The following is a 26,274-nucleotide window of genomic DNA, read 5'->3' on the forward strand; positions in this document are numbered from 1 at the left end:
GGTGTTGTTGATATGATAATCCTGCTGTTTTATTAATCTAATACAAAATAAATAAATAAATAAATAGCAGTTGGACACAATAAAAATTATGAGTTTTATTTCATTCATATACTGAGAAGGAGACTAATTTTAAAAAACAACAACATTGTAATTGTCACCATTTAACCTCCTGAGTGGGCCTACTATTGTCATTTATTTAAAAAGGAACACAGAGACTTATTTGGGACTTTAGCTTGTTCACCATATCCCCCAGAGTTAGATAAGTCCATACATACCCTTCTCATCTCCGTGCGTGTCGCCTTCTGAGAATATAGTTCCCAGTATGTATACGGTTAGAAGATAGCTGCGTGTGACCTTGTTAATTGTACACACTGTGACTATACAAATCACAACATGTAAATAGGAAAATAGGTGTTATTTTGTCACTTATTGGGAGCAGTAGGCTAGATGGAGCCGGTTACCTTCAGGATCTGTGCTAATCTAGGCTAGCGGTGGGTGTGCCAGACAGAGTTACGACACGCACGGAGATGAGAAGGGTATGTATGGACTTATCTAACTCTGGGGGATACAGTGAATAAGCTAAAGTCCCAATAAGTCAGCGTGTTCCTTTGACTGTTTTCCTTTTCTTATCTCTATCTCATCTTAAAGTAATACTCCACCCAAAGTCAATATGTTTTACTTAAAATGTGGCTTTTTGTGTTTTTGCATCTTTACTCACTAATTACAGTAGCTTAAATGCAAAATGCTATGAACACATTCTGTGTCATCCTATTACCATCCTTAAGCAGGAGTGCATTTCAGCATTGTTTGGTTGTGCACTTTAATCATTGATCAAATTAGATTAATGTTGTTACCATGCAACTGTCTCCCATGACTTACTCACTCTCACCTCAGTTCATATTCTCTCCTTCCATCTCAAACATTTATCTCCCAGTCGCTTTTTCCCCCATTTTTGAAAGAAAAAGAAGGCATCAGTTACCCTTATACAGTAAATCATGTGGGATATAAAAGGTTTTATTCTCCCTGGTGAATAGAGAGAGGAGATAGGAACAGGGCAGCCTTTCCAGTATATGAAATACAAAGCAAACATGTTTGCATCATTTTAATTAAACTGATAACTGTTGTGGAACCCGGTTTTATCAGGAAGAAGGGTGCAGATGCAAAATAATGTGACAACAATGAGGTGATTATGTGTTTGTGTTATCGCAAGCCATGTTCACTGCACACAGTAATTGTATTTTATGATTTTGTGCCAGCTGCACAATTCATAATTCCCCTTTCCAATGATGGCTTATGTTTCCTAGTAGTGCTTCGAAACACCCCACCAAGAACACTTTGGATTAGAGCAATATTGCCGCTGAGACAATTGTGCTAAAACCCATCTCTCTCTCTCTCTCTCTCTCTCTCTCTCTCTCTCTCTCTCTCTCTCTCTCTCTCTCTCTCTCTCTCTCTCTCAGACATGGGTGTCAGCCAAACAGCGCTATTTGCTGGAACAGGACTGGCACTTCTCCAGACCATGGGGGTAGCAGGCTTGGCAACGCAGATCACTGATGGACTCATTGAAGCGGTTCGCCAGCATGGACAGCTTGCTACCGTGACACAGAGAGCAGGGAGCGCAGCCCGAACCTCCACAATGCTGGCAGCTGTTGGCCTCCTGGAGACAGAATAAACACATTAGAGGGGAGAAGAGGAGGTGAAAAAGAGCAACTGTAAGGTTAGGCACAGGGTAAGAAAAGGAGGAAGAGGTTGGAATGGGTGAGAAAGACAACAACAGATGGATAGAGATTGAACTGAAAAGTTCTCCGTTTAATCTACAGAGTTCCATCTTTGTTGGGAACGCAAATGCGCAGTAGCTAGGTAAGGACTACTAGCCAGTCAGAAGCAGAGTATGAGGGCGTGCCACGCTAGCAGCTAAGCGGGCATTATAACGTGTGTTACAAAGTGATGCACGTTCGTCACGGAAGTAAAGGCTGGACTACAATAGAGCTGTTTGGAGCAGTTTGTGAACAGAGTTTTCTGTTGGAGATGGTAAGTCCCTTTGGGCTGGACTTTGGGCTTTTTCAATTTGTAAACCTATAACATGCACAAAAAAGATATATAACACAATAAAGGAAAAGGATAAAGCCAAACAGCATAAAATGAGCACTTTAATATTTATAATTAACGCCTTTGGTAAATAACCGTGTTGCGGGATAATGTACAGCCAGCCTGCCATTTATACAGCCAGCTGGTCATTACAACTCAATTTATAACAACAAGCAGCTGCCTGTAGATTATTGATGACACAAGGGGTGGATACAAACAGAAGATGTAAATCTTTACACACTAATGGATGTCGTAAACCACTAGAGAAGTGTATTTAAGAATTTAAGGGCCACAAACAAAATGCTCTGAATATCAAGTACAGCTCCTTTAAGACTACTGGTTACACCTTTAATCAGGTAATCCGTAACCATTGGCCCACCATTGACTGAAATGCACCACAAACAGCAGGTGAAAGTGTTCAACCATCACAACATTTCACTGCACACAAGCTTTTTCTTTTAATGATTAATGGTTTGACTTAGTGTAGAGTTTCAGTACATCTAAACCTACGCTGCAAGTAGGGTTTAATGATATAGTCACGCATTTCATTGTGAAGATTAGTGGTTATGAAATCTAAGTCCAGACTGGGTAAACAGTTGCAAAATTGCTCCCACTATGTATGAATCTAAGTCTGTAGAAATAAAGAAACAAAAACAGTGAAACATTAACTACTTTGGAGTTTGAGCAACAAAGGCAAAAATGATAAAGTAAAGAAAGTAACAAAGAGGAGTGAGATTGCCAAATAATGGGAGAAAAAGCTGAGAATGAACTTTTTTTCATCTAGAGGCAGAGAAAATGAGAAAATAACGAGAAAGGTGAGAAAAGAATGGAGGGAGTGAGGGGAAGAGAGTAGTAATCAGCCAAGGAAGTGAGCGGGAGGGGATAATAGCGAGCTGGGTATCCTTGCGGGCTGGCAAGTGGCAAGCAAATGCTGCAAGGGCAGAGTAAAACTGTGGACTCATCAATATGCGTTCACAGTTGACAGATAATACTAGGACAATGGGGTGGCAGTTGTTGCAGCGGGAGGGGGCAATAGCAAAAGAAAAGAGAAGCAGGGAAATGAGGTGGCAGTTACAAGGAAACAGAGGAGATTGTAGGACGAGAATAAACCCCAATCTGTGAACAGTTTCAAATTCAAGAAGTCCCCCAAACCATAAAACGATATAGGTTGTTTATTCCTACCCCCTAATACGACCCATAGAAGCGTTTTATGAAGTAGTGTTCTTAGTGGTGGCAGGAAATACCACCCACAGGAGTGTTTTGCATCCCCATAACTAAACCAGAGAATGTAACAGTCGTGGTTTTAAACACGTCATTAACATTTCAATGTTTTTTTGCAACATTTAGGCAACAAAACTATGTAGTTAAGTTTAGAAAAAGATTGTGGTTTGGCAGTGCCTGATGTTGGCTAACGGCTAATCCAAAAGGGCAAAAGAGGTGGAGCGGGAATGGAACTGAGGCGGGCCCAATGAAACCGACAGTCTATGCTCGCCTCCTGTGATGGCAGCCACCTGTCACTCAAAGTGGAACGCCCGTAATTATGCAGAACTTTAAAGGTCCCATGACATGGTGCTCTTTGGATGCTTTTATATAGACCTTAGCGGTCCCCTAATACTGTATCTGAAGTCTCTTTCCCGAAATTCAGCCTTGATGCAGAATTACAGCCACTAGAGCCAGTCCCACAATGAGCTTTCCTTAGTATGTGCCATTTCTGTGTCTGTAGCTATTGAGGAGGAGAGAGGGATGGGGCAAGGTGGAGGTGTGGCCTTGACCAACTGCCACTTTGCTCATTTGAAAGCCATGATGTCTCTCTCTCATGGGCGGGCCAAATTCTCTGAGCGGGCAAAGCAGAGAACCTTGCTAACCTTGATTCCAGATCGGCCCATCTGAGCTTTCATTTTCTCAAAGGCAGAGCAGGATACCCAGGGCTCGGTTTACACCTATCGCCATTTCTAGCCACTTGGGGACCATAGGCAGGCTGGGGGAACGCATATTAATGTTAAAAAACCTCATAAAGTGACATTTTCATGCCATGGGATCTTTAAGTCTGGACATAATTTAAATGAGGAGTTATGAAAGGAGACCAAAACCATTTTTTTGTACCAGGCTCTAAACGGTAAAATTGGGCCTTTTGGAGCCAGCCTCCAGTGGCCACATGATGAACTGCCGTTTTTGGCACACACCGCTTGGTTAAAATCAGTACATCAGTTACGTTACTTAACGTGACATAGTTCAGTTTTTTTTTCGTTTGTTCTGTAAAGTAAAAAGTCTGTTTGACTCATGAGCCACCTCATACTATACTTTGTCACCTTACTTCCTGCTTTGCTCCTGTCATAATTACTATGGCAATAGAGGACGCCACCACTATGAACATAAATATGAGTCAAATTGCTGCTTGAATAAACAATTTATGTGGGCATTTTTTGGGGGAGAACAGTCTCTTCAAATTGCAACAATATGGCTGCAAAGACAATCCTGCAGTTACGGTCTTAAAAGCACAGATAAAGTGAAGAAAGCAGATAGCTGTAGACATATGCAGAGATAGAGAGAGCGGGAAGGAAGGGGAGAATATGGTGGCATAGACTGAGACCGAGAATACCAAGAAATAGGAGCAAGGTGTTAAAAATCGCACCATACTAGAGAGAATAATTTGGCCAAGGATCATTACCTTGGTCTCTGTATCGCTAATATGTTTCTCCGCCTTCTCTTCCCCATCCTGTGTACAAAGAGCTTTAGCCCTCCTCCTGTTCCCCCTCTCCCTGGCTTTTGGGTATCCATCCAAGTCCACAGGGGGCACTGTGTGGTGCCGCAACGCTTCAGGCTTCCTTGGTGGTGCTCTGATGATTCGCAGATTGCTGGTGTAGATGATTATCTTACCAAAGTCCAACACTGAAGACTGAAGAAAACAGCACGTGTCAGATAATCCTACGTAAATTAATATTAACAACAGCTGGTGCATCCTAAAATTAAGCATTTTAATTAGCCAAATTTGTGTTAGATGTTTCCCACAATGCCCAGATTCCATTCCTGCAACTGAGAGAGCGTGCCCACATTTAGCTGTGGGCTTTATGTGTGGGTGAGAAGAGGTTCTCTAGTTGAATGCAGCTGAAGAGTCACGCCCCTTGTGTAAAACACAACATACTTTGTAGCTGTGTTCTGGCTTCTGGTGGTGGAGAAATTGGAAAATACAATACTTCCTTTTTTTAAAACAGAGATTTCCTACTGTATGACTATCTACAGTAGAGCCTGGAGGGAAAGACTTGATCTTGAATACTAGCAAAACATTCATTGCATTTAACTGGATCTATGTAATCTACATTTAGTTGTGCATGGGAACAAAACAACCAAGTTGGTCCAGAGATGAAACGTATATCACTGGTAAGAGTATAAGGTGTACATTTTCCTTGAAGGATGCAGAAGGTGATGACTATAAAGTTGTGAAGTGCGGGGAGCCACTAGTTTCCTTATTCTGTATTACCATTTAAAATGTTTCTACAGCATCCTCAATGTTACTTGACATAGAAACAGGAGTCTACTGGATAATGTAATGACCCTATAGGTTTATGTAATGATATCATTTTGGCATGATGGACAGCTCAAAATACTACAATAGATCATCGATGAGCCTAAGCTGCCGTTTCCATGGAGAAGAAGCCGGTCAAAGGTGCGAAACAAAGCACATTTCAGAACGCAAAACCGGCGACATAGTTGCTAAATAATTCCAAAATTGAGCCAAAACATAACATAATTTTTTATTGGAGGTTTCTTGCCAAAATGCACCTTGCATTAGAGTTGTAGTTAACTTCTACAGTTTTTATGTACACAGGCTTGTACCTTTAACTTTCTATGAACCAGATACTTTTTAATCACAGTTTGTTTACCTCTTACACTAATGATTTAACTGGAAGCGTTTCATGCCGATCCATGCTGTAGAAGTGCTCCAACATTAAGTCAATTAACATTGTCTATGGGGAAAGTGAATCAGAAAAATTCATGTTTATGGGAAAACGTATCAGCTTTTAACTACATATCGGCAGGACTGCATTATTGATTGCCAATGACTTAGTGATTCATTCGCTAATCCCTGGCATTTATGACTTTACCAACTCATTTTTTGGCCATAGCATTTGGGAACTTTTCCAAATGATCTGAGACAGTAGGTCGCATTTTTGTATCGTGGTGACGAGTGTGCGACTATCCCTAAAACCTGTACTTTCATCGTGGTTACAGCAGCTCCTTCAGGACCACTGTGTCATCCTTTCAATAATGCCCTAAAAAGAATAAACTAAATCCAAATTGCGGTTTTAAACTGATAAATGTGGTAAATACAGGCCTTGGTCACCAGGGCCAAGCGTGCCTTTGTTTGGAGGATAAAAGAATGAAACGGACACTAAAGCCAGCAGGCGATGTGGCTGACCTCCCTCTCAGCCTGCTGCACTAATGAAGCCACCGCCACAGCAGCTCGGTAACTGTGGTTTTTCCTTTCAGATGAGCAATGTTGTAGCTGTTTTGTATATTATTTGTTCCACTTTAATTGTTGTACAATTTTTACAGAACAGCATGCAGTTGGTGCTTTAATTACCCAAGGATTCTTCTCATTTTCTATTTTAAGTCTTGATTGCTTGTTCTGTTCTAAAGATGTATGAATTCATCATTAAATGACTTGGCTGGTAATTGTGTATGTGTTTATTTTGGTGTGTCAGTTTGCTTTTCAGCCTATGTAGACTTCTCTGTGCTCTGTGGGGTTTAAAAAAATAGATAACAAAATGTCCAAGGAGCTGTGATACTTTCTTAATATAATTCCCTTTATGTAAGTATATCCAAAGATATGCTGCATAGTGATCATGCTCCAAAATTAGTAACTATTCATTCAAAGGGTGTCATAAACACTTAATCATAATTTTAAGGTGTTAACTGTACTGTAGGTGTTGTTTGAAATAGCAGAAAATAATTCTACATATCACATCCATAAACAAGTACATATGTTGAGATGACAATGTTTCTGGTGCTACTTAACACTCTCTATTACCAAACTGTGTTTTTTTTAAGATAGCAAATTGTTGCCATGATGGACATTTAAATTAACATTCAGCAAAATCTAAACATTTTCAATTCCAGTTAATTTAAACTGCACTGGAGAATGAATTAAGACAAGAAAAACTGTCAGTACTTGACATTTAGACAGCCCAAACTGACACTACTAGTGCAAAATCTAATCTTAGCTGATCTTGTTGAAGATCAAAATATATAAAATCAATAACAGTGAGCAGCATGGCTTACTTTGGCATCTCCCTCTGCTTCCTCAGTCTGGCCTGCAGCAGGCTTGTAGCTTCCCATTCCTCTGTACACGTTTATTCTCTGGGCAATGAGCCCTGTTGGAGGATAGACACCTGGGTACAGAACAAAACATGTTGTCAGGATACAGTGAGAACTTGTTTCATCCAGAAACAGCGCATATGTCTTACACATTTTAAAGTCTTGGTTAACTCTGAGACAACAGCCTACAATGACCAATCATAAGGTACCAGTCTGTATCTGACTTGTCTGGATCAACAACAGTTCATTTACCGGCTAATCGCCGGATGTTCTGCCAGATGTGCCTCACCTTGCAAAACTCGGTTAGTTTCGGGGAACAACAACAAACTTTGAGCTAGCAAGCTAAAAGCTGAAAATGGCAGGTTTTGAAGAAGATTTGGATCGCGCAACAAGGCAGGCCTGCTTGGTTCTTTCAGGGAATCAGCTAATTTAAATAGCTCACGTTACTGTATTGTGTAAACAGTTAACTTCTATATATACAGAGCCTCCGTCACTGAGTCCAGAGTTTAGCACTGGCCAAAACGATTGTGATTGTTTTAAAGAAATGCAAACAACTCGTTTTTTTCCTCCTATCTTTCAGTGTATGTGTGGAGGAGCCAGACCTTACTCCGCAGCACTGGGTCTGGCATTGCAAGACTGGTACCTGGCTAACTGTGACCAGTGACCACCCAGGTTAGCTTTTTCAAAATTCCTTAACATTCTACTTACACTACTGTTTTTTTGGAGAAAGTAGTTCATTCTCACTAGAAACATGAATTTGAAACAACAAACAACTAATTTATTAAAACATTTTTAAACGAGCAGACTTAAATTTCCGTGTCCAGTCGCCGGGCATCCAACGCAGACTACAGGAAGTTACGGAAGAAGAAATTGTTTGACACATAACCCCCTGTCAGAGGGCTAAATGTACTTTTTACACTTCAGTTTCTGTACAGATGTTAATTGGTGAGCTTTAGAAGTGTTAGTAGGCTGACTTTGTTACCTTTGGACAAAACTAGGCTAGCTGTTTCCCCCCGTTTCCAGTCTTTGTGCTAAGCTAAGTGAAGCGGCTGCTTGCTGTTGCTTCATTTTTACCGTACAGATATGAGTGTGGTATCAATTCTCATCGAACTCCCTGCAAAAAAGCACATTTACGCATTTCCCCAAAATGTCAGACTATTCTACGAACTGCACACTTCACACTAATTCTGATAATGCATTCACTACAGTAGAAATGTATACAATATCATAAGCATACTAACAATTGCAAAGTATTTCAGCGTTTCATCCTATTCCAAATATAATTTCTTGCCTGCCAAAATAGTGGACTGTAATACCATTTGCTCTTAGAAATCAGCCATATTTTATTTTAGCAATAGATTGTGAACTGCATCATCAAAGCAGAGACAATATGTTGATAACGTGATGGTTTCAGCTCAGCATGTTCTACTTCTCCATCAAAAAAAAAAAAAATGACTGGAAAAAATATATACTGTAAAGAACATGCCACACCGATCACAGTATTGTCTGGGCACATATGGGCTATTGGGCCTGTAATTGTGTAGCCTTGAGATGTTCCCCATCATCATCGTCATCATCATCAAAAACATTGCTGCAACTCTTAGTGTTTGAAATGTTTGGCAGTTCTACACACTGTACAACAGAGGCTCAATCCTGCACAGCCATTATATTACTATGAAAGCAAAAACATGCCAAAACAATTTCAAAGAAACCACTCTAAAATATAGGCTGGAGTACCATATACAAATGTAATATGAAAATATTGTTGGCCTCCAGCCCACACAAACAAACCTCAGTGCATATAAAGTAATACACAGTGGTAGTGTGTTACAGAATCATAAAAACCCACCCGGTTGGTCCCCATGAGCATCCTCAAACCCACAGAGCTGCTCTACCTCCAGGTGGCTGGGAGGGATCTTGCGGTGAACGAAGCTGTGAGGGTATTTCTCCTCTGGACTGTCCAGCTCCTGACCGTCCTCATACACATGCTTCAATACCCGACCGCTGTAGGATGACGCCAGCTTGAACCTCACCTGTGGTTTGGAGTTGAAGGTGACATGTTTTTACTCCATTTTCATAGCTTGTTAGCAGAAAAAAGAAGATTCTTGGGTATTCAAAATGATGTTTGATAAGACAAGAGGGCTGCATACAAACATTTGCAGCATCTCATACATGCAATCTAACGTCCTGCTTCATTCAGTTTGACATCAGATGCAATTAGAACCTGAGAACTATCTTCAAGCACACCAGCTTCAGCTATGCTATAGCATGCCACTGGTATTAAAGCAACTGCATACAAATCATTTAAAAAGAATGCTTGGCAATGACCTCAATACGTCTTTTGCTCAACACTTTTTACTTACTTCAAAAAGCCATGAATTTGTAAGAAAGTGGTTCTGTAAATAACTCACCTTTCTGGGCTTGGTGCCTTCATAGTGTTGATTCAGTTTTCTCTGGAATTCCTCCATGGTGGCTGATTGAGAAGGGGGCGCCGAGAGACTGTCACCCCATCCAAGAAAGCTCCTTACCTGAGGTGAGTTGACATCAGCTAGACACTGTGGTGCCTGGTGAGATAAAAGAATGTATGTTTGGATGAAAGAATGGATTGATATACAGCTTGATTGAAGAGCCTGACTGAAGAGCTGCGTGTAAGGAGTGGGTGGATGACTAGATGAGATGAAGCTCTCTCCGTGTGTCCTGCCTCCTAAGTTTGAATGTACCTGCTGTTTTAAAGGACCACCTTTTTAGCTCCCCGTGCTAAATTATTCAAAGCTAGATCCTGTGTACAAAAGGGTGGTTGCGAAACCAGAAGCTGCGTCATCAAATAATTATGATGACCAGAATAGAAGGTAGTTGAAGCCTGTGTGGAGTATTGTGTGTTTGTGTGTGTAAGGGGAAGAAAGAGAGTGAGGCTGAGTGTGTGTGGGAGTTGTTAGATACAGTAGTTGTAGGACTGCCTGTCATTGGACTGGCACCGAGTCCATCAGTGTTTAAAAGTAACCATGACATTTGATGTCTGTTGCTGTCATACTGAAAACCTTTACCTTTATCAAAAATATATCTATGATTACTGACATAACACCTTACTTTTAGTGTGCTTCTTTGCACTAAAACGTCCATGATTTATACTCTTATTTCATGACTCAGTGAGGTTTGAGTCAGTCTCTTTGAAAGTCTAGTCTACATAAGTCTCTGTTACAGTATAGATCTCAGGTCAAACATTAAAAAAAATTGGGTTTTCACACAGCTATTTCATGTACTACAAATTTAAAATTATTTACAGAAAATTATTTCAATTGAAGTAAATCCTTGAAAGTATACAATAACCCCCCCCCCTCCGCCTCCCCACTCATAATGCTACAGTTTAAGGACTTGAAATGATGAGTCATACAATTAGGGTTTTAACTAAATCACCATGTGCTAAGTGTTTTCCTGTCTAGTATAATGGCTTCAATTATGTGGTAAATTACGTATCCTTATTTTGTATTTAACTTTAATTACCCACTACTAGTGTGACTAATACAAAGGGCATGCGTTAGACACAGTAAAGACCAGAGATGGGGACTCGAGTTGCAAAAAGTGACTTGAGACTTGACTTGAGACTCGTCCTCAAAAGACTTCAGACTCAACCTCAAGACGCAGGACTTGTGAGCAATCTTTATTTTTAGGAAACACCTGATGAGCTGAATGTTATTTTCCTCCCTGCGTAACCCCTAATCTACCTACGTAACACGTAACAGATAACGTATCTATCTGCTGCACGCGGCCACACGTGAGAGAGAACAAACAAACATGTCGACCACACTGGCAGTGCCATTCATTAGAAGCTTTGGCTTCAAAAACTCCAGACAATGAGGCCCAAAGAATCGCTGAATGCTAAATATTTGGTATCAAGATAAAAGGATTCTGGCTCAAGCACATCTCATTTTATCAGGCACCTGAAAATGCACCCTGATAAGTTAGCAAACAGGTTTAGCTCAGCATTGGCCATCTAACGTTCGCTTGCTTCTTGCTTAAGCTACGACGTAGGAAGGACTCTGACGGTCGTTCGCTAGATTTTATGAAAAGATGAATGAGCATTTGTTTGTTTGTCTATCAAATTTTTTGGTGGGATTTAATGTTACGTAATCATTTACATCCTGCTGTCTGCCACCAGGTTAATCATTAACGCCGGCTGCAAAGCGGTTACAGGTTTATTGTTGATCATGTAACTTTACAGTTTTATTTAGTTAACGTAACACTGGCTTTGAGAGTCTGGGGGGATGTGTTGACTTACAGTAGTTGCTCATGTTACCAAAAAATTTCAAAAAAACTTGTAATACATTTTTAGTTTGTCTTAATGTAAGTAATCAACTCAGTAATTTTCATGTGATATCTAAAGGTTAAACATTTTTACCCTATTCACGTGAGAAAACGAATGAATAGGCATATGAATAGGCTATATTTGGGTCTTTTTCTAAACTTTCTCCTAATGGGATTCTTTGGGGCTTTTTTCCCTTACTCAGGACATATTGAGGATACAAAATCAGTTGAGTTTGCTTCTGTTGCAATTTTGTCCTAGGTTGACCCCCACTTTGGCTTAAAATGACTGGACTATAAGTAGCACGATACAGAATCCCCTTCTTTTTTTGGTAACATAAAATATAGTACTGAAATACTAAATGCTGGTCAGTGGATTAAACATAAGAACTATCAGCATGACCAGACATCTGTTTATTATACTTTCTGTAATTAAAAGTAGTTTACTTTATCAGTGAGCTCGACATTCATAGAATTATTAATTTGGACTCACAACTTGTACATTACAGTCAAATGACCCATGTTGTGGAGTCTTTATGTTAAACACATTATGGAATCAGGAGTAAATCACTCTCCCAATTTTATGATCTTTAAATGCTGTTTTACTGAGCAGCTCCCTGAATTGAAAGTATGTATAAAGGAGGAAAACCAGAATTTTACAAAATGGCCCACAAGTGCCAAATAGTTGTTAAGATTGGTTATCTATATTCCAAATAAAGCAATACTAGTCTAATCACAGGCCTTTGATTTTTCTTATTTAATATTCCCATCATATAAAAGTATTGCTTACATCTCTGATTTTGCTTTATGTCATTTCCAGAATTTTCCTATCTGACTCTAATAAAACCTAATAGGGTATGATTCATGCTGTCAGCATCCTTCTAGGCATAATTCTATCACCAGTTCGGAGACTAATTTAAGATTTCAATCACATGAGCACTAAAGTCTTCATCACTTTCTCCTGAGTCAATGTCAGGTCACATCCTGGCATCATGTGTTGGACCTTGGTGTGTGCGTGTGTGTGTGTTTGTGTGTTTGTCTGTTTTTTTGTTTGTGAGTGCCTGTGTGAATATGTATGCAATGCGCAATCCATAAATGCATACATACAGCATTTTCGTTATTCAATATAAAGAGGTTTGGAAAGTGTTATTATCTATACTGTACTTTGAAACTGCTGGCAGTGGCAACCTTTTGTGCATCTTCAAGGGGGTATTTTATAGAACAAACACGAATCGAACAAATGGATGCCATTAGTCCCATGCATCTCAAGATCAATCTTACAATTATCCTTACAGATGACTGTTATTAAGCTGAGAGTGAACGGATGGTTTAGAGAGAGAGAGAGAGAGAGAGAGAGAGAGAACTGTGATAAGACAGAGACCCCCTCTCGTCTCTTCCCTGACCGAGAGTCAGCTTAATCAGATTGCAGAACAAGCAAGTATGGTCACTCAAGCGAGAAATTGTTTTGGGTGCATCACAGTGAAGGAATCGTTTAATGTGTCAGGATTCTGGCTGCTTTCGGTTTAAATGATTGCCACTGTAAGTCTGTCTCTTCACATTAACAGTTCATCATCCCCATTATCCTCCCTAAATACAATACGCAATATGAGCTCCATTGCTCAGGTACAGTACATGCTCTCTGCTCGCTATAGATCTCCATCTAATCCATTTTCAGCGCTCTGATGGTACAGATCGAAACTGAGCAATAATAGTTTTGGTTTTCACCATGCTGGTTGATAATGCATTTGGACCCAAGTGTGCAAAGACAAGCCTCATTGAGCTGCACATTTAAACCTAAATAGAAATATATTCCCCAGGTGGCCTGAATCAAACCCTACATGCTAACTGTTGTGGATGAGTAAATTATAATCGAAACTCTCTTATGCTGTATCCACGAACCAGGTAGGAGCATGAGGAGTGCAGGCTTCTCCTCTCTAAATCGTTTGGTAAAACTTTATTTGAAGGGGTGTGCATAAGACTGAAATGACACCATCATAACTATGACATGACACCTGTCATTAATATGAAAGTGTCTTTTTGAATGTTCATGGCTGTTGTCATTAAGTGTCATTCGGTAAATTATGACACTTTGAACCCCTGTGTTGTCTTCCCGTCGACCGTGCAACTTTGCTTTTCTGTGTAAAAATATTTAACTTTGTTCAATTCTTTGGTCGTCTTTTTTGACACCTTTGTCGCTTTTTACCGATGTTTTGGAAATGTTTTGACGTTTTAGTCACTTTTCCAATTTTTTGGTCACTTTTTCTGATGTTTTTGTCGATTTTTTCTGCGCTTTATCGGACGTTCTTTTATAATTTGTTTTTTTTTTAAATGCTATAAAATTGACTAAAACACCCAAATTCTATGAAAGTAGTGAGCTGATCATTTAATTTACTTGTGAAGAGTGTTGTACGGAACCATCCACGTTTTTTCTTTTGACAATTTGGTTGAAAGAAACCCAAATTTCTGATATAGAAACTTTTTGAAGACGGGTCAAATTTGACCCAAGGACAACAGGAGGGTTAATGCAAAGTTAGCATTGTTCGAGAGGTTTGTGTTATGATGACTTGACATTAACAAAAACAACAATCTGTGTTATCACAACCTGACATTAAGCAAGACAATATAACCTGTTGATGTCTTTGTAATGACAACTTGACATTAACCTAGACAACATAACCATAAATATGTCATGGCTGGCCTAATTATCAAAATTTTAAGAAACTATTTAGCTTTATTTGTTAACATTACATTAAACTGTTATCAAGTGGTTGGTTTTTACATTGGCTGTCATGAGACCATTATAATTGTATCATGAATATTTTTCCTTGACCTCAAGTAAAAGGGCAACAATTTGGACCTGTCATTAAGATGTCATAAAAGTTATAAGACCAGTTTGATGACAGCGAATGCAGTACCGAAGTGATTTAATGAGTTTTGGACAGATAACGTTCAGGCTAAAATTACTTGTTGCTAAAGTAACGGCTAACTGTAGTCTACACTATCCTCCCAAGGGGAATTGTATTAACTGACATCCATATCAGCAGCACCTTTTCAGGCAACAACGGAACAGAGATCAGTCAGAAACACTGGTTTAAATTTCTCCATAGCGGCCATTATCCTGCAGGCACATGGGACCCAGATGTTTGGGGAAAGGTGGAATTACTCCGTGTCATACAAGGAGTTTCTAACGATTGACTGCACCCTCAGGTCAGCAGACTTTGGTGAGGAGGTAATGATCACCTGGTGTTTTGCCATTTAAAATGGAAACCACTATTATTCTACACCATCTCTCTTTTTCTCTGCCCATTTCGGCACCAAAACTCAGATTGTACTTTGACTCTCAGGGAGCTGACAAAACTAACATTTTTGTTTTTTCGTTTGGAGGCCACAGTTCTGAGACAAAAGGGTTTTTAAAAGGGGATAACCGGAGTGGAGGAGGAATATGAAAGAAAGAGAGGGGGAGACTAAGGTGTAGGGAGAGAGAGGGATGGGACTATGAGCGGGAACCAAGGAGAGGTAAGAGGGAAGTGTTTAAGCTACAGATGAATGGGAAAGACCATATTTGTTATAAACCATATCTGAAGGCACTAATGTCACATCTTCTCTAAAGGTTACAGACAAAATAAGAGAAACGATCAGCAGCTCAGACAATATATTAGGGCTGCTGTTCATCTAATTCACCAATGTCTTTCTCACTATAGTTTTATTACCTCTGTTACAGCTATTCAGCGAATTAACTATAATTATCCATATGATCTTCATGGACAGGGCCCAAGTTTAAAAGCTTTTGATAGATTATAATATAAGACGCTGTAAGAGCTAAACAATGAGATAGCTGTACTAAAATCTTAAAAATAAAAAAAAAGTATATTAATAGGAGTTTGTCCATGTCCTCTAGAACAACATATAGAATATATAGCAAGACAATATCATTTGTCTGTGCATTCCAAAATCATTACAAATCACTGTTGAAAAATAAATCTGTTTTATGATCTATAGTTAGGGTTAAAAGACCTCTGTTGCCCTGGTTACAATAATAAACACTAAGGTAGACTGTCAGATCGACACAAAAAACAAACAGCTGTCTCCCATGTTAAGGTCTGATGTTTTGTTGAGCCATCCTTCCATATGCAGGTTGCATCCGAAATTCCATACTAACATGCCATTTAGTAGGCTAAAGCAGGATGTGAGATTTTTTAGGCCCGAACCCTTAGTAGTATGAAACCAATAGTACACGAACTGCATACAGTTTCCGTTAAAATATTAAATATATACAGTATGCAATACTGGACACTACGCTGGCATAAATATCCCACAATGCAATGCGGTAGTAACGACGACGTTCATAACAGACAAACGGACAGAAACCGAGGAGCTCTGTAACGTCAATAACCCTCTAATTTACATTTCTACATATTTAAAGGACTGTTGGTCTAGTTATTTCCTCTTTCCGTAATTGAAGCATTTGCTGCATTCATGCCACCTCGGAATAACAGGCACCGCCCCCCTGGTTACGTTGTTTTTCCGACTGGCTTCTTCTTCTGTTATATTGGCGTTTGGCATAACAACTTTTTGCATGACTGTCACCAACGGTTGGCCGTAGCCTCGAGCATCAGGTGTGTGAAAACATGGAGGCCACAATAACAGAAGATTTTCTGTTTTCTTATGCGAGCATCCAAACAGCATGTTTTTTTTGTGTTATCTGCAGGACAACGAACGGGAAAAGAAACGGATAATGTGTTGTTTTTTTTATACATGGGCCTATTTATGAATAATTTAAAACATGTCATGTCTGTGCAAGTTTCTTGGCAGAGGCATTTGTCCACAATAAACAGTTTATTATCATTGAAATATGTTCAGTGAACCAAAGTCGCCTCTATCAATCGTCAGTTGTCAACAACGCGTCACCAACTGGGGAACTCGGTTAGCAAAATCCAGCCCGAGTTTCCCACCTCTGATTCCCACAGGACGTTATGTGAACGGTGACGTTTTCACTCTCAAAAACGTTTTTCCGATGATGTCCATGAACGCACGGTCAATCTGGCAATGCTGCTATAGTGGAGGATGGCAGGGGTTACCATGGTTACGTCTTCAACGGCAAGGAGGCTCTCAGGAAGTGATGTTGAAAATCACAGCTTAGTGTGTCCGAAAAGATACACACTACTGTTTATTCACACAAAAGTACGCTGAATGATAGTATCCATATTGAGTATGTGGTGCAGAGTATGAGATTTTGGATGCACCCGCAGACTGAATCACTCTAGAACGTCACCCACTTCCTCTTTTGCACTCATAATTTCTTCCTTCGCTAGAGGGTTTTGTCACTTGAAATTTAAACAGATGTTTATTCCAAAAGAATCTGCAATAATGCAGTCACAAGTAGCCTTGATTACTAAAAGGATCCAACATGTCAAGCTTAAAAACTTCCCACTTCCTAAACATTTTTGACACTATACACTAACTTTTTTTCACCACAAAATGATGATTGAGATTTGAAGTGGTTTGATTTGGAAATGTTACAGTACCTGTTCAGGAATAAATCAGGTAAAATATCACCTCACCACACCATAAAAAAAAACATCCAGCTTAATTAAGTAGTAATTAGGTTGTTTTTTTTAAACGCTGACACAGCATAAGTTGCCCAAGTTTACAAAGGGACTTAAATGATGATAAAGCAGAAACCTTCAACACATTAGATTAGACTGTCATTAAAAAAAGTCTGTTCCACAGCAGCAATGTTTTAAATAGAACTACTAATGCATTTAAACTTCATTATCTTAATTACAATTTCTATCAAATGATAGATGTTGTAAGTCACAGTCAAGTTAATATTTAATATTTCACTGGGACAGATTTTCACTCTTATTTTAATTCGCTGTATGGTGGTGGAGATGGGTGTTCAGTTCTCATGAATCCTTAAGCACATGTAGCCACTTGCGGATGGGATGCTACACAGGCTTCCACCTATGACCTCTCCCCTCCTACTCGAATTTCACCTTCAGAAAAAACATCCCTCTCAAAAAATGATGCATGACTGTTTCTACCAACTGCTATACCAGCCAAAATGAGAACAGCAGCAGGGGAATCATGGCAGGGAAATGGCAGGATACTATGCTTTAGAAGTATGATTTTGGTGCAAGGCCCATTTGGCCCATCTTTAAAGGGCTTGTGAAGTGACTGTAGTTACATTATCTAAAACATAAATTCATGTTGGCCAAGAGGTGGTGCTAACAAACACGATTCTGCTTTTGAGTTTTTTTTTTCCAAAAACAAGTTAAAGCTTTAGTGCGTAACTTTGTTATAATTATGAACATCTGTTAAATTCAAGCCATTGCCAAATGAGTCGATACAAAGCTAATTAAGACTTTCAGCTTCACAAAACTCTCTCTGTATTTCTCAGTATGGCTATGTTAAGAAAATGGTGTCATCCGGCAACTTTCACGCGCAGAAAATCGAGCGAAGATAATTACCTCTTCTGGAGAGTCTGTCATGTTCTCCTTGGCTACTAGCAACTGCGTGGAGGAGGGGTGTGGGCGATCACAGAAGGCTTGTATCTTGTGGACACGCCAACAGTTTTGTTGTCATTACTTAGAATTCCTCATGGGGTAGACAGAAACTACACACTGTAGCTTTAAGAACAGAAGTTAAGATAAAGATTGAAATAAGACTAAGGGTACCATTTCTCTTGAACTGTGCGGTGCGACGCAGATCGCAGTCCTGCCCAGTGCGTCAGAGGTGTGCCAAGTGCACTCATGCCACTAGCATGGCAAAAAAAAAAAAAAAAAACTAAAATGCTCATTTGGGTATTTTTTAAAAGCAAACTAAAGGAAAAGTGGGGTCATTGTAGCTAATTTGTGTGCGGGTCACTTTAAACAGATTGCTCTCACAACGGGTCCTACCCCACCTGACACCAGGAACTGATATGTGGACAACACTGTCACCAAACTGCACTGCTCCAGTATGAACAGCTTCACCCAACAATAACATCAAGTGGAAAGGAAGAAAGAAATTAGACACCAGTGTTCATATGAAAGCTGGCAGGAGGATAAAGAAGATTGAGAAAACCCACTAGACCTGATCCTAATTGTAACTCACCACCAAATTACAACGGTAAAGCTCAGGGGTGAGGAGCCCCCACACACAGAGCAGCTCTTACTCGTGAAGAGGAGGACAGAGAGAAAAAGGTGCACTCAGCACCACTGGGTACATAGAACTGTTAACGAGAAACCCACTCCAACCTCAGCAAAAGCATGCCAGTGGGTAAGCATTACATGGCTGGGCTGTCAGAATGTCCAGCCTGAGTCCTAATAGTCAGGAATCAACAACATCTCTGCTGCTACACCCTACAGGCAACATGCAGGACTCCCCAGAGAGGAAAGCTGCAGATGGGTATGACATCCCATGCGACAGCTGTGGGGACCATTACATCAGTGAAATAGTTTGCCCTGGACAAGACACTGAATGAATTTGAATTATTTAGGTCACGTGACGAAGACTGAACCATCTCCATGACAACTAAGCAAACTCCATGTGCAGTTTGTGGAATGAAACGCTCAATTTGCAGGCTTAGGGTTAGAAAGAAGGGAGTTGTTCTATCCGAATGATAGATCTTTTTATATCTTTCTATTCCAAACCTCTCGGCAGTTGTCATGTCAAAATATGTTAGGCAAACCTGAGACAGGCAAACCTGTCTTATTAGCATAATAAAAGGATATCAGAGACACATTCATAAGCCATCATTGTTGAACCTGGAAGCGATGCAAATGTGCAGTGAAATCTCTCTGAATTGACGTGACCCTTAAACTACTTAGATAGTTCAAATTTAATCAGGCAGTGAATTTAGTCAAAACCAAAAATCCATTTAAATATTGTTTGATTAAAATGATCAGTGCAGAGGACATTCCTTGCAAGACTCAGTGTACTATGTGTCACTCAGAGTATTATTAAATATATTGGATTTTATAGTTTAAAACATTTTTAAATTCATGGGAAATGGACCATTTGTTGAAACAACAGCTTTACTCAGGATGCTCTTCTTGAGGATGCACTTCAAATGTATCAGGGAGCACAAAACACAACACACAACAGGTATGTTCATAATTGATCTCGGCAGTTTATCCTGTATCTAAGACTAATATTTGATATCAATTGTACAGGTTGACAACATTTACCGGTGGTACAAACACAAGTTGGGAATAAAAGCATGCCCAAAATGTTTCTTTGTCCAATCAGATTACTTGGCTGAAAAGGCTAGCCATTGAATGTGAAAATAACTCCGATCAGCTGTATAAAAGGAGGAATACCATAGCAGATTTGTGAAAAATCTGAGTGGGCTGATAATTTTTTGGCTGATAACTATGCGCTAACTAACTATATCGATCCATACAGCAAACTGAGCTAATTGATCTGCACACAAGTCTCAACATGTTTACAGGATGGAAGGAAATGAGTGGGCAAGGTCAAGTTTGGTGAGGTGAAGCTTTTTTTTTTTTTCTTTTAAATTGAATGTCAGGGTGTTCTTTTTTGTTTTGTGCTGTACTGGATACCAGAGTTTTGGATACCAGAGTTTTGTTTCCAAAAATAACTAAAGGAGAAGAGGAAATTGAGGCATCCAAATGCTCTCCATCTAATGGTTTTTCTTGGCTTTTAGTAGAGGCCCTTATTTCAAGAGGGTCTGGCTGCTTTGCAAAGAGAGAAACAGCAGAGGCAGATGTCACTCAGGAAGAGGGAGTTTACTCTAAAATCAAGTAAACAGCCAATCCTTAATCCAATAAAAACACAATGGCGGCCCACAGAAAGCCCAGGATTAGAACGGATGTCCAGCACCTCCAAATGCATAGATTGAAATACCAGAAGAGATATCTGCATTTGTACATATTTCACAGTAAAATACCTTTTAGGCACCGCAATCATTATTCCTTATTGGGAAATTGGGAAACAAAAAGAGGACATTTTGCACAAAAGACAAGAAAGGTTAATTTTCAACGAACAGCTGCGCAACTGGCTCCTGATGAAGAGATCCATGTCAGGGGAAGTGTTACACAATGAATGCCAGAAATTCATTAACTTAAATAATGAACTCTTGACACATTTTGCAGATCCTGAACTCTATTGCCTTAGATTACCTACCACAATAAGTCTGCAAAGTTTTGCAAATGAATTCCCGGAGGTTTCACGTTTGATTTTTACTCTTGCCGTCTTTCCCAATCTTTCTTGTCCCCTTTCCTATCCAGCATTATAATTGGTCTAATAATGGGGTAGATGGCAGCCTGTGGCTGGGGCTCAGCGCTCAGTGTATTCAATCTGATGCAGCGCTTCTACCTGTCATAGATCTGTATTATTCATCGTAGGGAGAACTGATCGTGCTCTCTCTGCAGGACCCCGCTTCAGATCACTTTTCACTCAGTTCCATTTCATTATTTTTATTTGAAAGAAAACGTTAGATTAAAAAAGACGCGTGTGTGGGGGACACATTTCTTGTATTTGATAATGTATTTTTCTTTGCTACATTTAAAGCAATTCCAATGCATGAGAAGGAAATATTGTCTGAATATTTTTCTTCCCATCAGCTGTTTACATCTCATTGGTTATTATAGCCAAACAAATCCACCGATGACCTTCTGAGAGCTACCACTGTGCATTTATAATAACACGAGCATGCACAATGGGATTATGCCAGGGAAATGACAAAATAACAGGCATCACCTCATATGTATTATAGCAGAGGCAGCTGGATCTTATCGTTGCAGGTTGTTTCAGTCTCAACCTCTTTGGGAAATCTTACTTCACCTTTATCATCCTCAACCCAAAATACAGAACAATACAAAAATACACGTACACACAAAGTGCAGGATGCAACACCATGGATAGAATATATGTTATGTCAATTAATGAAAACTATGTGTGAGCAGGTAAAGTGAAAAGGTTATTTTATATATTTTGTGTTTGCATATTTTAACTGTGTTTTGCGTTGCTCATAATTATTTACTTATACTGTACTCGTGATTTGTCTGTTGTATTGCTGTGGACGGTGTTTTTTTTGCATGCTCTTATTTTGTAGTGTTTTGATCTGTGAATTGATGATAACCGGACCTTGCCCCTCCCCTGAAGACACGTTAATACTGATGCGCCCCGGTTACATATGTATTTGACATTTCTCAATCCTTGACACATTGAATAAGAAGGACAGAGAGACAGAGAGAGAGAGAGAGAGAGAGAGAGAGAGAGAGAGAGAGAGAGAGAGAGAGAGAGAGAGAGAGAGAGAAACATTGCTGGAGCTGGTAAGCCTCTGAACCACCATGCTTGACTGGTTAGAAGAGCAACAAAGCAGTGAGGCAAGCAGTTTGCTATTTTTTATACTCCCCGTCCAACTATGTCTTTTGGTGTGTGTGTGTGTGTGTGTGTGTGTGTGTGTGTGTGTGTGTGTGTGTGTGTGTGTGTGTGTGTGTGTGTGTGTGTGTGTGTGTGTGTGTGTGTGTGTGTGTGTCCTTTTCCCTGTTCGTGTAGCTAATTCTTTTGTGCAAAACAAAAAGCAGTTTACCAACTCTTGCTTGGCTCTGTTGTCTGCTTGCACATTCGATCCACTTAGCCTGTCAAGAGATACCACCACACAACTATAAACTCTGTGGAAGAGAGTGATGGACCTGCGTTTGTATCAGCAGTGCTAAGATGTTGATGCTTTTCCATCAAGGCGCATTGGCAGGAAATGGAAAAATACAAGACAGAGGAGTGAGAAATACCAAAACAGTTTGCAAGTTTGGCATAAAACATCAGACTTGAATTTACAACGTGAAAAACAGTATTTTGAAAACAACATAAACAAACACTGGCTTCTACCAGCAAATAATGATAAGCTTGATATTACCTATAAGAATTTCTTTTTTTTTTTAGGCCTGGGCTACTTAGGATGTAAGTTGGAACTGCCACCTGCTCCTCTCTTAAAGCTTTAGTGCGTAACTAAGGAGGGGGGTCATGGAAGGCTTGTAACTTGGACGCGCCGACAGTTTTGTTGTCATTACTTAGAATTCCTCATGGGGATGGCAGAAACTACGCACTATAGCTTTAGTTTAAATACATTGTACACACTGTAGCAAAAGCTACTATTTATCATGGTTGGTGATGGCGCAGTGGATATGACACATGCCTTTGGTGTGGGAGATCTGGGTTCAATTCCCACTGTGATACATCAACCAATGTGTCCCTGAGCAAGACACTTAGCCCCTAGTTGCTCCAGAGGCATGCGACCTCTGACATATATAGCAATTGTAAGTCGCTTTGGAAGAAAGCGTCAGCTAAATGACATGTAATGTAATCATCTTTCCAGTCCACTGATACATTTTGACAGAGCAGAGCTGAACACACTCATTGAACACCATGCCGGATGATGTTGTCTCTCATTTATTTTCCTCTCCACACCTCCCCCACTTTGACCTGCATTTCTGATCTCCTCCTGTTTGATTCCCTTATAAAGCTGGGGCTTCCTGGGCCCAGACTGAGTATTGCACCAACCCCTCTCCCACACAAGTAGCTTTAATTACACATGGTTGTCTGCATGATTACCGAGCACAGATCAAGTATGACACAAAGTCATAGTGACAGAACACGTAGCGAGGGAGGAGAAGCGGCAGAGTGGGAGAGAAATGAAGGTAAGGATGGTTAGAAAATGAGGCAGAAAGAGATGGAGGATGGACCAAGAGAGAAATATTTGTCCTGAGGACCTTAAAAAGTTTAAATCAGATCAGTTTTCATAAAACAAATTATAATAATCTACAGGGTTTGACAGTTACCTTTTCCATTGATGAGATTTCTGTCTCTGAAACTAGGTGGACATGCACTCTAATCAGACTGAGGCAATATTCTGATTATTGCAGCCGTCAAATATCACCTTTACCAGATATTTTTATTTGCATCAATGTCTTAATCAGAATGTATTGTTCCTGTCAATTACAGGCCAACAATTTTCAGCTAAACAGAAGACTGGCAGGGCACGTGGTGCGTGCCAGACAACATTTGCTTCATGTTGTAAATAGTCCAAAAAAAAGCAGCAGTCTTACTTGATTTTCAATATAATTTAAAGTGGATGCTTGTCTGCAGTTATAGTAGTACCATGACCAGAAAGCACTTCACTTAATACACTCCTCTACAGTTTTTGACAGAAAACTACTGTAGACAAAGTATATAACCCATTTTAAGTACAGGAGAAGGTTGTAACATAACTTCTGACTTATCTCGAAAACCAGATGCATAGTTCTTGTTCTGACAAATTTGGAATTCGACATGAAATTTGAAATACTGTTTCAAGCGGTGTGCTATTAGACAACAATATGTCATCATTATACGAGAGTAACATCATTTTTTGACACAATGACCACAACCTGTAACTCATGTACCATACTTCTAAATCAATTCTGCTAAAATACAAGCACATTTCCTGCTTTACACTAAGATTGCAGTTCTAAACCACGCTTTTTTCAAAACACTACACACAATTTAAACTTAAATTTCCTACTAGCCACTCTGACTCATCCGATAGGCAAACACATGTTGCACAATTGTTGAATTAGCAATCAAAGCTTTAGCAATGAAAGGGCCACAGGTGAGCTATTCTGTTTGGCCAACATAAGAGAGAGAGGCAGGAGGAGTGTAAGTACAGTAAGAGGAGGAGGATCAGAAAGAGGAAGAGCAAGACAAAGATGAGCTATAATCTCTGATGAGAGTCAGGCCATCTGTTTGAACAATTAGGGAGGCTGGGCAGACACTACAACCAAACTTGATCAGATTCACAATAACGTCTATGACCGCAATCTACATTACACGTACACCTCTTCTGCAAGTTACGGAAGATGCATGTTTGCGGATATAGCTGTATGATGCTACTGTAGGTGAAGCTTCCCCTTTTGCTTGACCAGGGAGAACATTGTATGCAATGTAGAAGCGGTGCTGTGGTCAGACCGAAACAGAAGATACAGCCCACTTTCATTTTTACTGTATGTAGAACACTTTAAACATCCAAATTTGTGTTTTTTGGGATGTAAATAGTTTTATTGACAAAAATAGAGGTAAGTGAGCTTACTGGCATGGGGAGAAAAGTCCAAACAGAAGTTAGAGTCCACAGACAAACAGGAACCAGGGCATAAAAAGGTGCAGACAGATAAAGATTCCAGTTAGGTTCAGGTACAGAAACCTCCTGGTACATACAGCTCAAAAGCAAGGCATGAAGCAAAAGGGTCTGGTATATGTACTGCAGGGCTGATGAGGGAAAGTGGAAACAAGTGTGAGAGTAGGAAGTAGCTGGATGTAGTCAGCCACCGTGATAGGTGTAAAAGTCCGAGGGCACCTGCTGGATGGAAGAAGAATGGCAATGATGGCAAGGAAATGCATGAGCATTGGGGAGGACAGATGTGGCTGAAGAGAAAAATGACCCAAAACAGGTGGACTTGAAGGCTGGTAGGCCTGTCATTTAAATCCAACTTGGGTGGTATTGACTTAATACATTTTAGGGAGATTTAGTTTGAAATGGTTAAATATTATCACATATCTGACAAAGCACCACTGTGGAGAGGGGATCAATCACAGCAAGGACTGACATTCAATTTTATGAATAACAATGAAAATGTGGTTACTGAAGTAAAAACAAACACACTAGCAGTTTGGTTTGCAAAACATGGAGCCACAGACAGGTAAGGTCTGATTAAATATATGCCCATATGTTTTTTATAGTTTGGGCAAACTTCCAAAACAATAAAGTGAAGATTTTTCTATTACAGTATTAGTCTGACCAGCACAGGCTTTGACCATTTCTGTTGACACCAATACCATACAATACAATGTGTTACTGCTTAGTGGTTGCTGGCTTTTGATTAAATAGTACTATACAGTACTACAATCTATGTCAAAAGTCAAAGTTTCACATACTGTACATGGTTCATATTCAAGTTTAAGACAACAATTCTCTCACCCAATAAGGGGACTGAAGCTAGTTATAGCAAAGTTGGCAAATTACTTAAAGAGGCAGAGATGGTGCAATATAAAGATCTTATTACTTCAAGAACAATGGCCTGAGTCTGCAGAGTAACTGAACCAATACACATGGTATTATGAGCAGTTGATATTTTATAAGCACAACCTTATAAAATCCCACCTCCTTGATTTTACTTACCAATGTCTGAGTTATCTCTTCACTAAGTCATGTACCCCCCTGCTTAATTGGGGCTCGGGCTGGTTATTTATTGAAAAACAAATCTTGGAAATTACCAAAGTCTTTAAGGTTACCAAATAAGAAACTGGCCCATCTGGGCCAAGGATTGTGCATCTGTTTGGAGCAGGTTGACAGCAAAGCACACCTGTGTTTTGTCATATTTTCGTCACTTTATTTGGTAAAGGGACATCTACATAAACCTCTCTAAAATCACACAAACATCTCTTCCACTTCCACTCAATGTTCTTCAACCATCTGATCACCATGAGCATGTCCAGGGAGTGGCCTGCAAAAGTCTGTGCCTCACTTGGCCCACCCCAGTCAAAAAAGTCTGGACACACCGGGAATTTCTTTTACTTTTATTCCGACTAATTCCA

General features: G+C 39.8%; 1 protein-coding gene across 1 annotated transcript; it reads right to left on the reverse strand.

The window, feature by feature from the left end:
- Positions 1-993: 993 nt before the first annotated feature.
- On the reverse strand, positions 994-24,881 carry LOC120575704 (glutaredoxin domain-containing cysteine-rich protein 2). The gene is made up of 6 exons (XM_039826534.1): positions 24,773-24,881; positions 9,813-9,965; positions 9,251-9,434; positions 7,366-7,475; positions 4,754-4,981; positions 994-1,654 (listed from the first exon to the last, which is right to left on the reverse strand). Exons 1-6 carry the CDS (start codon positions 24,776-24,778, stop codon positions 1,481-1,483), a joined length of 855 nt encoding a protein of 284 aa, XP_039682468.1. The 5' UTR covers positions 24,779-24,881; the 3' UTR covers positions 994-1,480.
- Between the last annotated feature and the right edge of the window lie 1,393 nt (positions 24,882-26,274).

The sequence above is a fragment of the Perca fluviatilis genome, chromosome 16 (assembly GCF_010015445.1).
Source record: "Perca fluviatilis chromosome 16, GENO_Pfluv_1.0, whole genome shotgun sequence".
NCBI lineage: Eukaryota > Metazoa > Chordata > Actinopteri > Perciformes > Percidae > Perca > Perca fluviatilis.

Coding starts and splice junctions, on each gene's coding strand:
- LOC120575704 (XM_039826534.1), bottom strand. Junction 9,435..9,812: donor AAGGCACCAAGCCCAGAAAG/GTGAGTTATTTA, acceptor TCCAAACCACAG/GTGAGGTTCAAGCTGGCGTC. Junction 7,476..9,250: donor TGCTCATGGGGACCAACCGG/GTGGGTTTTTAT, acceptor TTCTGTACCCAG/GTGTCTATCCTCCAACAGGG.